The sequence below is a fragment of the Tetrahymena thermophila genome, assembly GCF_000189635.1.
Source record: "Tetrahymena thermophila SB210 genomic scaffold scf_8253902, whole genome shotgun sequence".
Lineage (NCBI taxonomy): Eukaryota > Ciliophora > Oligohymenophorea > Hymenostomatida > Tetrahymenidae > Tetrahymena > Tetrahymena thermophila.
Genome location: NW_002475969.1, coordinates 30,975 through 45,225, shown reverse-complemented (window position 1 = coordinate 45,225; position 14,251 = coordinate 30,975). Strand labels below are relative to the sequence as shown.

The 14,251-nt window shown below is 21.1% G+C and overlaps 4 protein-coding genes across 4 annotated transcripts; 3 read left to right on the top strand and 1 right to left on the bottom strand. All coding sequences in view use genetic code 6, as the record gives it.

Moving 5' to 3' along the window:
* Nucleotides 1-152: 152 nt before the first annotated feature.
* On the bottom strand, nucleotides 153-461 carry TTHERM_001325792 (hypothetical protein; the record flags this gene model as incomplete). Its single annotated transcript, XM_012800862.1, has 1 exon — nucleotides 153-461. One exon carries the CDS (start codon nucleotides 459-461, stop codon nucleotides 153-155), a length of 309 nt encoding a protein of 102 aa, XP_012656316.1.
* Nucleotides 462-868: 407 nt separating this feature from the next.
* TTHERM_001325791 (hypothetical protein) lies at nucleotides 869-1,192 on the top strand (the record flags this gene model as incomplete). Its single annotated transcript, XM_012800861.1, has 1 exon — nucleotides 869-1,192. The coding sequence occupies exon 1, from the start codon at nucleotides 875-877 to the stop codon at nucleotides 1,190-1,192; it is 318 nt and encodes a 105-aa protein (XP_012656315.1). The 5' UTR covers nucleotides 869-874.
* Nucleotides 1,193-3,364: 2,172 nt separating this feature from the next.
* TTHERM_01325790 (REJ domain protein) lies at nucleotides 3,365-9,232 on the top strand (the record flags this gene model as incomplete). Its single annotated transcript, XM_001027178.2, has 5 exons — nucleotides 3,365-3,841; nucleotides 3,999-4,677; nucleotides 4,797-5,298; nucleotides 5,361-5,562; nucleotides 5,972-9,232. 5 exons carry the CDS (start codon nucleotides 3,365-3,367, stop codon nucleotides 9,230-9,232), a joined length of 5,121 nt encoding a protein of 1,706 aa, XP_001027178.2.
* Nucleotides 9,233-9,583: 351 nt separating this feature from the next.
* Nucleotides 9,584-13,811, top strand: TTHERM_001325773 (hypothetical protein; the record flags this gene model as incomplete). The annotated part of the gene is made up of 13 exons (XM_012800860.1): nucleotides 9,584-9,622; nucleotides 9,680-9,729; nucleotides 10,192-10,281; nucleotides 10,522-10,611; nucleotides 10,727-10,816; nucleotides 11,085-11,174; nucleotides 11,673-11,762; nucleotides 12,018-12,107; nucleotides 12,403-12,492; nucleotides 12,776-12,865; nucleotides 13,150-13,239; nucleotides 13,533-13,622; nucleotides 13,715-13,811. The coding sequence occupies 13 exons, from the start codon at nucleotides 9,584-9,586 to the stop codon at nucleotides 13,809-13,811; spliced, it is 1,086 nt and encodes a 361-aa protein (XP_012656314.1).
* Between the last annotated feature and the right edge of the window lie 440 nt (nucleotides 13,812-14,251).

Sequence of the window (14,251 nt, the reverse complement as noted above, 5' to 3'; positions counted from 1 at the left end):
CTATAGATTTATTACACCTATTTTTATTTATTAGAATTTCCTTCACTTTTTCTTTAGTATATTTGTTAAGATTTACTTCTTATCTTTTGTAGAATATATATAAGGTTTTTTAAAAGCAATCTTTATCTATCTGCTTATTTCTACTTATGGAGTCATTTTTAATGCGTTGCTGACTTCAAGACCTGGAGTTGGAGGTTCATTCTGCATAGGAATTATACTGATTTCTCTAATGTAGGAACATAATATATTTTAATAGACTAAAAATTCTAACCTCTATGCTTTTTTCTCTTCTTCTCATGAGTCTGGTGTACTTCCATTAATAAAATTACTTTTTATACTAATGATTATTTATGTTGCTAATTAAGTGTATCCTAATATTCCAATTTTTGGTCACTGTGGAAGCTATTTGATGGGACATTTACTGACTAAATTTTTTGCTCCGGAGTATCCCAAAGAACCATAAAAAAATTTAATTTGGCTATTGTTATCACTTGTAGTTTACTTTGGCACTATTATTTTTCTATTTTTATTTTTAAAAGATTAAAATAATGAATTTTAATAAATAAGTGGCTAGTGAATTGATTCAGTTTAGATATATAGATAAATTAATAAAATTATTATTTATTATAATTATTATGTATAAATTAGCATAATTATGCATTTTTGCAAAAATTATTGAAATTAAAAGGAAATATTTTTTAAAATATTTACTGTCAGTACTCAATAAGAGAATTTTTAATTAAGATTAAAAATTTGTTCAAATAAATATTTTTAAGTAATAGATTTCAAAAGTTAGAGTTTTCCCTCTCCATATGCAGAATTATTTGTGGAATACGGTATTATATGTTTTGTTTTAATGTCAATATGACTTTAGATGAAATTTATTTTAGATTGGTTCCTTAATTAAGAATCATAAATTTGTTAATTTTCACAGAATAAATAGCTGGAGGATTTTTTTATTGTCTAAGCTATGGATATTCATTCTGTGAAACATATAATTCTTGATTGGGTATAAGTTCTATTAATTCAATTTTACTTTAATTTTAAGCGCTAAAGACAGGAAAACATAATCAATAATTTAAAATTCACTCGTATAAAAAAAAATTAGTAAAACCAATAAAAGCCATTTTTAAATATCAAACGTTTCCTGGAGGTAATAGGGACAAATAGAGGGTTATTATTAATAGGATGAAAATAAAGACAAAATTATTTGTAGTTTTTTTGACCTTCATTAATGCGAAGATTCAAATTAATTGTATTTATTTACAAGTTACTGTTTTAGGCATTCAACTTAAAAAATAATTATCCTAATTTAAAGATAAAATTTCTTTTTATTTATTTTTTAAATAGAATTATGGAATTTTTAAATATTTTAATTACTATTGTAAAATGTATGAGCATTATTTATTTACCTTCATTTATTTTTATTGATCGTTCGTCAAATTTTTATAAAATTTATATATTTTAAGTGAAATAAATATGCTATATAATTGTTTCTTTAAGTTATAAATGATAGCAGTGAATTAATTTTAAAGATAAATAGTATATGATAATTTTTTATATTTTTATTAACTATTTCGTTAGAATAGAGTTTACATTTTTTTAAAATAAGACTTCTTTTAAAAATAGAAGGAAAATATTTAAGTGAATATATTTATTAGTTTTGAAATAGCTCCTTCCTTTTTTACAAATCTAAATAAAATCAGGCTTGACTTTAATAAATAATAAGATTAATAGAATATTATCTGAATCATTTAATTCTTCTTAACAACAATAGAATGAATTATCAAAATAAATTACTTTTTTTAAAAATAAGAAACACTAGAATTAAATTAAATGTATGATATTATATCTAATATTTTTTTAGGATCTAAGTTCAATTGCACATTTATTTGTTTGTTTGTAAAATTATGTTAATAATAAGATAATATTTTAAAAATTGATGGTAAATATTTAAATGAATATATTTACTTATTATGTAATAGCTACTACTTTATTTTTCGAAAATTAAAGGCCAAATTAGGATTGAGTTTTAAGAAATAATAAGATTAATTGATTATTATCAGTAATCATCTAATTCTTCTGCATAGCAATTATAATAAGTAGATGCTTAATCAAAATTAATTTTTCAAAATATAAGAAATACTTTGAATTTTATGAGTAGTTTATAGCTTAAATATACAATTAGCTTAAATTTATTTGTTGGTTCGTAAAAATTTAAAACATAATTTTTAAAAAGGTTTAAAAGTAGTTAGTTATATTGTGATGATTATAGTGCTAATTAATTAATTATAAACACGTTTATATTTGTGAATAAATTCATTTAAAAAAACTATTTAAAGCTTAGTTTAAATTGCAGATACTAGTTTAAAAGAATACCAAAAATCCCACATGATGAAGCAGTAGAGCATAATCTTAATAATTAATGAAACTAATTTACTGTTTTTTTTATTGATTAAGAATTGGATATATGAACAGTAATTTTAATTTAGAATTGAGTCTAAATAAATAGTTTATTACAGCCTTAATTTGATTTAAAATACTCTATAATTTAAAGGAAATAATGAATTCTTAAAGCACGAATCTTGAAAGAGAGCTTAGATAATTTACTTCAGCTTTTAAATCTCCAACCTTTATAATAAGTATCACCTCTAAAAAAATGTTTATTTTAAAAATTTTTGTATCTAAAAATAGTTTCAGAGGGGTTTGTTTGTTTGTTTGTTTGTTTGTTTGTTTGTTTGTTTGTTTGTTTGTTTGTTTGTTTGTTTGTTTGTTTGTTTGTTTGTTTATTTATTTAGTTAAATTAGAGTCTAAGTTAAGATAAATTTTAATGATATTAATATATTTTTATTTGCTTGGTAACTAATATAAAAATAATTTATTTATAGATGACACAGGATATCAATTTAGCTTATAAACTTTAATTAATCACAAACAATTATTAATCTAAATCTTCAAAAATAAGTGGAATAAAAAATGTAAACTTAGAAAATCAGAACATTACTCTTGATTATTTTGCAATGTAACATTTTTGAATAATAAATTATGTAAAAAAGATTTATTTGTTTTAATAATTAAACAGTCTTAAAACAATTATATGCTGATAATTTTTTCAATTGCAACCAAGGATAAGTGAATTTTGGAGGTTTGAATCCTGAATGTAAACTTATTTTGAATTATTATCTTATTATTAAATCATTTTTTATAAACTTAAGTTAGTTAATGCATCATTAATTATTAAAAACCTCCATAGTAATCTGAAATAGACAGCATGAAACAATATTTCTCAAACATGAATTGTTTAAATTCAACTGTTTTTTAATATGATTAAAATTACTACTTATCAGGGACTGAATGTAATTCAATGGAAAAACAAACAATAATATATACTCCCTAAAACCCGTAAAACAAACAAATTATTAGCATAACAAAAATTTTTTTAGCAAAATATTAATCTTTTCTAATCTATAATTAATGTTGCATTTATTTATTTATTTATTTTTAAAATCCACAAGAAAATTAATATATTTTTTCTAAATATTTCTTTAGGGCTAGAAAGATATATTCATTTTTTTTAATGTTTACTTTGTATGCATAATATTCACCTGTTTATTTTTTAAGACCGATAGTTGATATAAATAATGTCGAATATATAAACATTCATGATGCTGGATTTGTTAAGCTAGATGATAAGTATCACTACTCTTAATATGCATTTAATGTGTCTATATCAAAGTAGAATATAGATAGTTTAACAATCATAATAACTCCATTTAATTATGACTATGAGGATTTAAAATGTCAAATTTTTTTTCAAAATATCAATCTAAGTGTATAATTGGTAAATTTAATTATTAAAATAACAGAGAGGCATTATTTATAAATTACAATATTAAATAAATCATTTAATTTTTAACAAATTTTATACTATAAACAATTTTCTTTAAATATTTTAAAAAAAATACTCTCTAAAAAACATTTACTTAATATAAAAAAAGTGCTAAATAAATTGCGATAAATGTGATGAAAATTAAGTGTGCTTATAATGTTCTTCTGGGTTCTATTATTAGTATACTACAAAATAGTGTGTAAGTTCTTGTGACAATAACTAATTTGTAGATTAGTAGAAGTAGTGCTAATTATGTGATAATAGCTGTTCAAGTTGTGATGGAAAAGACTCAAACAATTGTTTAACTTGTTAACCTAAAAAATTTTTCTATAACAAAAGTTGTCTTAATTTTTGTCCAAATGGGTTTTAAAGTAACTAAACTGCGCTCACATGCGATTTATGCTAAAATTATTGGAGCAAAAAGTGCAATCCCTGTAATCCTACATGTTTATATTGTGATTAATCATAGATTTTATATGAATAATGTGAGACTTGTTATAATGAAACAAGATAATTAGATGTTTCAAGTAATAGATGTGTTTGCAAAAACTAAAATGATAAAAGGAATATATTTTATTAATGCAGTTATGAAAATATTGCTGTTATTGATGCAAGACTAAGTGCAATATCTCCATAGCTTTCTCTTGATTTTGGATCTCCATTGGTGAATATCATAGCAAATACACCTTAATCATTGTGTTCATAGATATTTGATTAAACAACTTTAGACATGCTTGGGTAAGATTCTTTATGCCAAATCAATGAAACTAAAATTTTGGTTAATTTAAGTAAAATAATTTTATAGAAAGAATGAATATTCAATTCAATACATAAAATTTTTAAATAATTTAAAATAAATACCTTCATTTATTTTAAAAATATTTTATTTAATTTGGTAAATAAATAGGCAGCTCATCAACTATAATGGAAAATAACTCAATTAATTTTTTGCCAAATAAGTTGCAGTTTATAGATTATAGTGCCTATTTCATTAATATATTTTATAGAAATATTACTTTTCAAGATCCCCCTGGAATCCCTTTACTTTAATTTAGTTATAATCACATAGAAAACAGCTGTAATTCTATAAATATAACTCTCTATAATATTTAAAATGATGCAGGAAGAAAATTTATGAGTGTAAATTGGAATTTAAATCAAATTGTAGGCTCAATAAGCAAAGTACAGTAAGAAAGGATAAAAGAAATATTATTAAAAGCAAGCCAAAATAAAAATACTAGTTTAATTATCGATCCTATATTCTTACCTCCAAATATTAATATTACTATATAATTTAGTTACTTATTAAAGGTTAACTAAACTGGCACTTAAATATTCACCATTATTTATTAAAAATAAAAAGTTATAAGAATTAATTATTAGCAATCTCTGTATCCACCAATTTATAGGTTAATTTTTACTTATAATGAATTATTTTATAAATATTAATTATTTTTAAAATAATAAAAAGATCTATGAGCTTGACTTTCTATTTTTAGTTTTATATTGAGACGTGCGAGATAGGCGAAATAACTTATTTTAATGAGCCTGTTGATTTATAAGTAGTTTCTAACTAGCTTTAAAAACAAAGTCTAACTCAATATAATTAATCAAGCTTTCAATATGATATTCTCCCTTACTCCCTAGCATCTAATAAAACTTTTAATATGAGCGTAAATTTTTATATACATTTTGAAACACCTTCAAAACTTTTTAATTTATCTATCAAATATCCATAATAATGGTAGAAAGAAAAAAAAAATATTTCTCAATTTTATTGAAGAAATTTTTGATTAAAAATAACTTAATTTTGAAAATATATAATCCGTAATTCCTCATTAATTAAGGCCACTCACCCCCTCCCCCCATATTTTTTGAAAAAAAATGGAGTACTAAATTTTTACAAAAATTTTGATTTGAGTTTGTCCTTAATTGATGAGAAACTATTGTATCTAAATATTGAATAAGTTTTCATATTTTTATTAATAAGATATTATTTTTTAATATTCAAATTTACAAATGCATCTTTCAAAATTATTTTTATTTATTTATTTATTTTTAACATTTCATTTTTAATAATAGTTAATTTTGAATTTGAGTTCGGATAATTTGATTACTGCCATCCAAAATGTATCAGTTAATATTTAAATTACAGATTTATATTTGTAGATTATTGGAGGCTCAAGTATTAATATAGGTTATCAAAATAAAATGGTCTTAAATACAGATTCTAGGGATTACGAGATTTAAGATGAAAACTCCCTTTCAAATATAAATTTTAGTTGGAAATGTAATAGTCTATCCTCTAATGACCATATTTGCTATGATTACTAAAATAAGTAGATTTAATTGCAATAAGGAGCGAGTAATATTACATTTCCTGCTAAAACTTTTTAGCCATACACTGCAATTTAATTTACAGTTATTGGATAAAAAGATTCTAGGCAATCGAATTTCACAACTACTTGTATATTCACAGAATTAGATATTCCTCCACTAAATATTTTGTTTACAGCAGGACGCATTAACCAAAAAATTAATTTAAATGAAGATCTTAGCTTTTAAATAATTTATGGGGAGAACATTTCATCAGATTATTTTTCTTATGCAGGAGCTATAGTATACAATAGTAACACAGTTGCAGCAATCAAATTTGATTATTTCCAAGTTAGATTCAGAATTTGGAACTATTTTTAAAACATAGATCCCTCAAAGCCAACACTTCAAATAAGATTTTCTGTGTATAATCCATTATTTGTTATGCCAAGTTCTTCTATAGTTAGCCTTTAAATTAATATCCCCCCTCAGAATTGTATTTTAAATATTAATCCCTTATCAGGCATAGCTCTCTAGACTATCTTCTAAATTTAATACTTGGGTTGTACTGATGAAGATCTACCTTTAACTTACTAATTCTTCTATTACAATAGTATAGATGATGCCAATCAAGAATTATTTTCTCCTTGGAATATTTTGAGAAGATAAATATAAGACTAGACTTTAGAAAACTCAATTTAAACAATATTACCTTAAGGAAATCTAGTTGTTATGGTACAAGCTATGGATTCTTACCTAGGAGTTTATAATAGCTCTTCAATAATATAGGTTCAATCTTAGAATAAACATACTGACGAATATTATAATCTGGTAAATCAACTAATTTCATAAACTTTGTAAAGCTCAAATATATAATGCACTAACTAACTAGTGACTTTAAGTATTATTGCAGAAGACATCTATAAAAATAATCAACTTTCATAGCAATTCAAAGATTTAGAAAGTCTATTGATTTAAAATATATAGAAATTATCTCTCTAAATACCTAAATTCTCCTTTTTGTCTACATATGCGAACAAAGTAACGGCTTAGTTATCATAAGTTCTCTTTAGCTCACCATACTAAAACAATCCTACCACGTAGAAAAATAAAATATTTACTTAACTGTAAACAATACTCCAAAATACTAACTCAAGTATACAAAGTAATAATCTTAGTTATTTACAACAAATTAATGACATTCAAATTTAAAATGTAATAGATTCTTTTAAAATTTTAAACTCTAGTGTTACTTTGTATAGTAATAACTCATAGGATGATTTTTAGTCCTACGAGAAAATATCAAGTTAGATTGGAAATCTGCTTAATAACATTAATTTACCAAACTAAGGAGAGATTATTTTAAATGGTGGCTTGTCCACTCTTTTAACAGATAAAGTAACATAGAAAAATATATTCAAATACGTTCTAACTTTAGATGATTACACTACAAATTAAACCAGTATATTTAGTATTTCAAGAAATAATTATAAATTAAATATTTATGAAAATACTTCAGAATTTTAGACTTACACATAGCAATTCAAAAATATTAGTTAAAATTTCACTTACTCTAAGAATGAATTAATATCACCATAGATTTATAATTATTCTTTTTACATAACCTTAAACCAGTCTACTATTATTTACGAGTTTAATAATACAAATTCTAGTAAGTTATATAATATGACATGCCTCTAATAAAATGATCTTTCATGGAGCAAAGAAAATTGTAATATCAATAAAATTAATGAAAATGATTATATATGCTTGTGTAAATTTTAAAAACCAACAACTCTCATTGAAGATATTGATGACATGTTCTTAAAAAATAAAAATTTGTAGACAGCATTTGGAGAATAAGGGCTATTAAATATTGCAAGTTTCGATAATTTTTAAATGTATGTAGTATTTTGGCTATTGATAAGTTTCACATTGATTCATATTTTATTATTTATAATTGGAAAATTCTTAGATAAATAATCATTAAAAAAAAGATACTCAAAAGTCCATAATTTAGAACTCAATAACTTGTAAGATTAAGGATAACAAGAATAATAAATAGATGAAAATAACTCAAACATTTGTTAGAATTCTTAAAAAATAAACAATGATATATTCCAGTAGTCACCTTTAGCTAATTAAATTAAAAATAATGAAAATGTTTAACCATAGATTTAGGAATAAAATCAATAGATTTTATCACCTTTTGATTAAAAAATAATAGGTAATTAAATTAAAAGGAAAAAAAAAAGATAAATATTCCTGAGCTTATAAATATAATAAAACTTAATTAACTTTAAGGAATTTTAAGAACAAAATATTGAAACGAATGAAGAAGAGGATGAATCTAATTAATTACAAATAATTAACCAATAATCAAATCGCAAAAGTGTTAATAGTGTTACAAATTTAAAAACTCAAGCAATACCATAAACCGAAATAAAAAAGGTTTAAGATGAAGATGAAATTTAAAAAATTAGAGTTTATTTGTAACTTTCAAAAGCGAAATAGGTAGCAATTTTTCATTAATTTTTTAGTATTTTTTACACTTTTGATGATATCCTTAAACGACCATTAAGATTCACTCTGCTTTACATAAAAGCAATATATACATTAGTTATATCAATATTATTCTAAGGTTATAATATGTTCATTTAGCAGTTAATAATAGCCATAATTAACAGCTCATTAATGGAGATTGCTTTTTTTGGAATTGTGTTTTTATTCAAAAAGGGTTCAATTGGTAAAATTGTATCTATAATTTTGCAAGGAGGAATTATTTTAGTTTGTTACTATTTAATTTTAGCAGTATCTAGTGGCAAAACTCCAAGTGAGTCGAATTAATTTATAATCCTATTTATAATATCTTTTCTAATAGAAATGGTATTCATAGATTTAATAAAGTCATTTTGTATGATTTTGTTGATTCAAAAATACATTAAATACAATCAATCTCAAAATATTTTTGGTTAATTGTATAATTTTTTTGATTTAAAATAAATAATATTTAATATAGATGTTTGAGATAAATTTATATTTTTTGTTTTTCATTTAAAAAATATTAGTTTTTTTTTTTTAAATTAATTGATTTAAAATAATATTTACTTTTAGAATTTAGTGTATTTTTTTTTTTTTATGTATTTAAATTTAAAATAATTACTGTAAAGCTTTGAATGTCATGAACTTGATTTAGTGGTGAAAATTGAGACATTCATACTATAAATACGTATAAATTTGAAAAAATGGGTTACTATTCTAGTGGGTTCGCATTCCCATTATCATTTATATTTCAAACATAACTTATTTGATCTTTTTATCGACTTATAAAATTAATTAAATTTCCATAAATTGTTATTCAATATTTTTGAAAAAAAAATGATATAATAGATTTAATATTATAACAAATTAGAAGAAGTAATTATTAATTTATTTATCAATATATTTTAAATTTAATTTTAATAATATAATAAGCTTATAAACTCTTCACTTTAATCTCATTAGGTCCTCAATATTGATTTGGGGTATATTTAATTTATTAATATTATTACTATTATTATTTTCTCTTTATTTTAGTTTTAGTTTATTTAAAATATTATTTTTATAATAAAAATTATCACCTAATTCATTCATTTTATTTATAAAAATGTTTTTTAGTAATTTTAACTTAACATCCAATTAAAATTTTTAAAATTAATAATCAATTTTTTATTATTTGATATTTTTTTTGTTTTGGATTGTGATATTTTACTATAAAAAATAACAAAATTTGTTTATTAGCTTTTTATTTGATTTCCTATTCTTTTTCTTTTTGATTGTAATTGTGTTTTTTTTCTTCTATCTTTCTTAATTTAACTCATTTATTTATTTTTTTCAACATTTGCTTTAATTACTTTTAACTTATTTCTTATTATTTCATATTATTTTAACATTTTTTCCTTCTAAATAACTTATTTATTATATATTTTTGTTCTATATTTTAAAAGTAGTAATTAAATTGGTGATTAAAGTGTATCAAGCTTAGGTTCTGCTTTAGCAAATTGCTCTAATCTCTCAAATTTGACACTTGATCTTCGGTAAAAACAGTTATTTTGTTTTGGATTGTGATATTTTTACTTTTAAAAATAAATTGATAATATGATAACTCTTTTAATTTGTTTATTAGCTTTTTATTTGATTTATTTTTCTTTTTTATTGTACTTGTCTTTTTTTCTTAATCTTCTTTCTTAATTTAATTTAATTTAACTTAACTTAATTTTATTTTTTCCTTCTAAATAACTAATTACTTACACTTTTTTTTCTCAATATTTAAAAAGTTACAATTAAATTGGCCCAAATGGTGCATCAGGCTTAGGTTCTGCTTTAGCAAATTGCTCTAATATCTCAGATTTGACAATTTATCTTGCGTAATAACAGTTTTTATTATTCATAAATTCATTTCTTATTATTTCATATTTTTTCTTCATTTTTTCCTTCTAAATAACAAATTGATTATATATTTTTTATTCAATATTTATAAAGTGGTAATTAAATTGGTGCAAAAGGTGCACTAGGCTTAGTTTCCGGTTTAGCAAATTACACTAAACTCTCAAATTTGACACTTGATCTTCGGTAAAAACAGTTTATTTGTTTTGGATTGTGATATTTTTACTTTTAAAAATGAATTGAAAACAAGATAACTCTTTTAATTTGTTTATTAGCTTTTTATTTGATTTACATTTCATTTTATTTTTCATTGTACTTCTAGTTTTTTTTTTTCTTCTAACTTTCTTAATTTAACTCATTTTTTTATTTTCAATATTTGCTTTTAATCCATATTATTTCATTACTTATTATTCCTTATTTTTTTTTTCTTCATTTTTTCTATCTAAATAAAAAGTTACAATTAAATTGGCACAATTGGTACATCAGGCTTAGGTTCTGCTTTAGCAAATTGCACTAATATCTCAAATTTGACACTTTATCTTCGGTAAAAAAAGTTTATTTGTTTTGGATTGTGAAATTTTTGGTTATAAAAATGAATTGAAAATAAGATAACTCTTTTAGTTTGTTTATTAGCTTTATTTGATTTACTTTTATTTTTCTTTTTGATTGTATTTGTATTTTTTCTTCTTCTATCTTTCTTAATTTAACTCATTTTTTTATTTTCAAAATTTATTTTTATTATTTATTTATTGACAGTGCTAGAATTAGAAAAAAATTCTTTTCGGTAAACTTTGCCAGTATTATTTATTTTTTACTTATCTATTTTTTTGTAATTATTAAAAAATACACATTATTTTATTTTCATTCGACCGAAGGTTTATTTATATTTTCAAATTCTTTCGGTTTTTAACTTTTTTTTCCCTAAAAAACCAAGCCTAATTCTAACACAGATAATTAATTTCAGATTATTTCATATTTTGACTTCATTTTTTCATTCTAAATAACAAATTAATTATATATTTTTTGTTCAATATTTAAAAAGTGGTAATTAAATTGGTGCAAAAGGTGCATTAGGCTTAGTTTCTGCTTTATCAAATTGCACTAATCTCTCAAAATTAACACTTGATTTTTAGTAAAAACAGTTTATTTATTTCAAGATAACTCTTTTGATTTGTTTATTAGCTTTTTATTTGATTTACTTTTCTTTTTATTTTTATTTGCACTTTATTTACTTCTTCTTCTATGTTTCTTGATATAATTCATTTTTTATTTTCAACATTTGCTTTTATTATTTATTTATTAATTCATTTCTTATCATTTCATATTTTTTCTTTATTTTTTCCTTCTAAATAACTAATTAATTATTTATTGTTTTATATATAAAAAGTAGTAGTTAAATTGGTGATTAAATTGCATTAGACTTAAGTTCTGCTTTAAAAAATTACTCTAATCTCTCAAATTTGACACTTGATCTTAGGTAAAAATAGTTTATTTGTTTTGGATTGTGATATTTTTTGTTATAAAAAATGAATTGAAAACAAGATAACTCTTTTAATTAGTTTATTAGCCTTTTATTTTATTTACTTTTATTTTTCTTTTTGATTATTTTTGTGTTTTTTCTTCTTCTATCTTTCTTAATTTAACTCATTTTTTAATTCAACATTTGCTTTTATTATTAATTAATTAATTTCTTATTATTTCATATTTTTTCTTCATTTTTTTCGTTCTAAATAACAATTTAATGACATATTTTTTCTTCAATATTTAAAAAGTGGTAATTAAATTGGTGCAATTGGTGCACCAGGCTTAGGTTTTGCTTTAGCAAATTGCTCTAATCTCTCAAAATTGACACTTGATTTTAGGTAAAATCAGTATATTTGTTTTGGATTGTGATATTTTTCATTTAAAAAAGTGAATTGAAAACGAGATAACTCTTTTAATTTATTTATTAGCTTTTTATTTGATTTACTTTTGTTTTTATTTGTGTTTTTTTTTCTTCTATCTTTCTTATTTTAACTTATTTTTTTATTTTTACTATTTGCTTTTATTATTTGTTAATTCATTTGTTACTATTTCAAATTATTTATTCTAAATAAATAACTAATTAATTAATTAATTAAATATTTTTTCATAAATATTTAAAAGTTCTAATTAAATTGGTGATTAAGGTTCATCAGGCTTAGGTTCCGCTTTAGCAAATATCACTAATCTCTCAAATTTGACTCTTAATCTTATGTAAGAACATTTTATTTGTTTTGGATTATGATATTTTTACTTTTAAAAATGAATTGAAAATAAAAAAAATCTTTTAATTTGTTTATTATCTTTTTATTTAATTTATTTTTCTTTTTCTTTTTTGATTATACTTGTGTTTTTTCTTCTTCTAACTTTCTTAACTTAACTCATTTTTTATTTTTAAACATTTGCTTTTATTATTTATTAATTCATCTCTTATTATTTCAAATTTTTTATTATAAAAAAATAATTAATAATACATTTTTTCTTCAATATTTTAAAAGGTCTAACTAAATTGGTGATTAAGGTTCATCAGGATTAGTTTCTGCTTTAACAAATTGCACAAATCTCTCAAATTTGTCACTTAATCTTAGGTAAAAACAATTTATTTGTTTTGGATTGTGATTTTTTATTTATAAAATTTAATTTAAAAGAATTTTCCTCTTGTAATTTGTTTGTTAGGTTTTTATTTGATTTATTTTTATTTTTCTTTTTTATTGTACTTGAATTATTTTTCTTCTATCTTTCCTAATTTAACCCATTTTCTAACTTTCAACTTTTGCTTTTATTATTTACTAATTCATTTCTTGTTATTTCATATTTTTCTTCATTTTTTTCATTCTAAATAACTAATTAATTATTTATTTTTTCTTCAATATTTAAAAAGTTATAATTAAATTGGTGTGATTGGTGAACCAGGCTTAGGTACTTCTTTAGCAAATTGTACTAATCTCTAAAATTTGGAACTTGTTCTAGAGTAAAAAATTTATTTGTTTTGGAATGATAATTTAATTGAAAAATTTTATTCTATTTAATTTTTTTAGTTATTTATTTTAATTTATAATAAAGTTATAACTAAATGAATGAGTCATAATAATTGAAAATATAAGGCAAGTGTCTTAAATTAAAAAGATTAGTTACTTTTAAAATAAATTCGTAATAATGATAGAAAGTGGTGAAAAATGATGAATAAATATAAAATATTTGAATTATATGTTTTGTGTTAGAATACTTTTTAATAACATAATTTTACCTATAATATAGATAAATTTATTATTATTATTTCTTATTTATGAATATCATTATATTGATAAGTTAATAAATATTTAATTTTGATTTACTTGTTAAAAAATGTATTTAATATTTTGCTAATCAAGAAAATTATTTACTAAATTATCGCCGTTCCTGATTTTAAAATTTCGCTGATTAGATATATGTAAGTAATCAGCAGAGTTTGCACAAATATTAATATAGAAAATGATTAAATGGTAGTTTACGTATTCTAATATTAATTAAAAATCAACATATATGATATAAATATAAAATAGGGATAATGTATTATTTTAATATATATTTATTATCTAGTTAATTTATCAGAGTATCTTC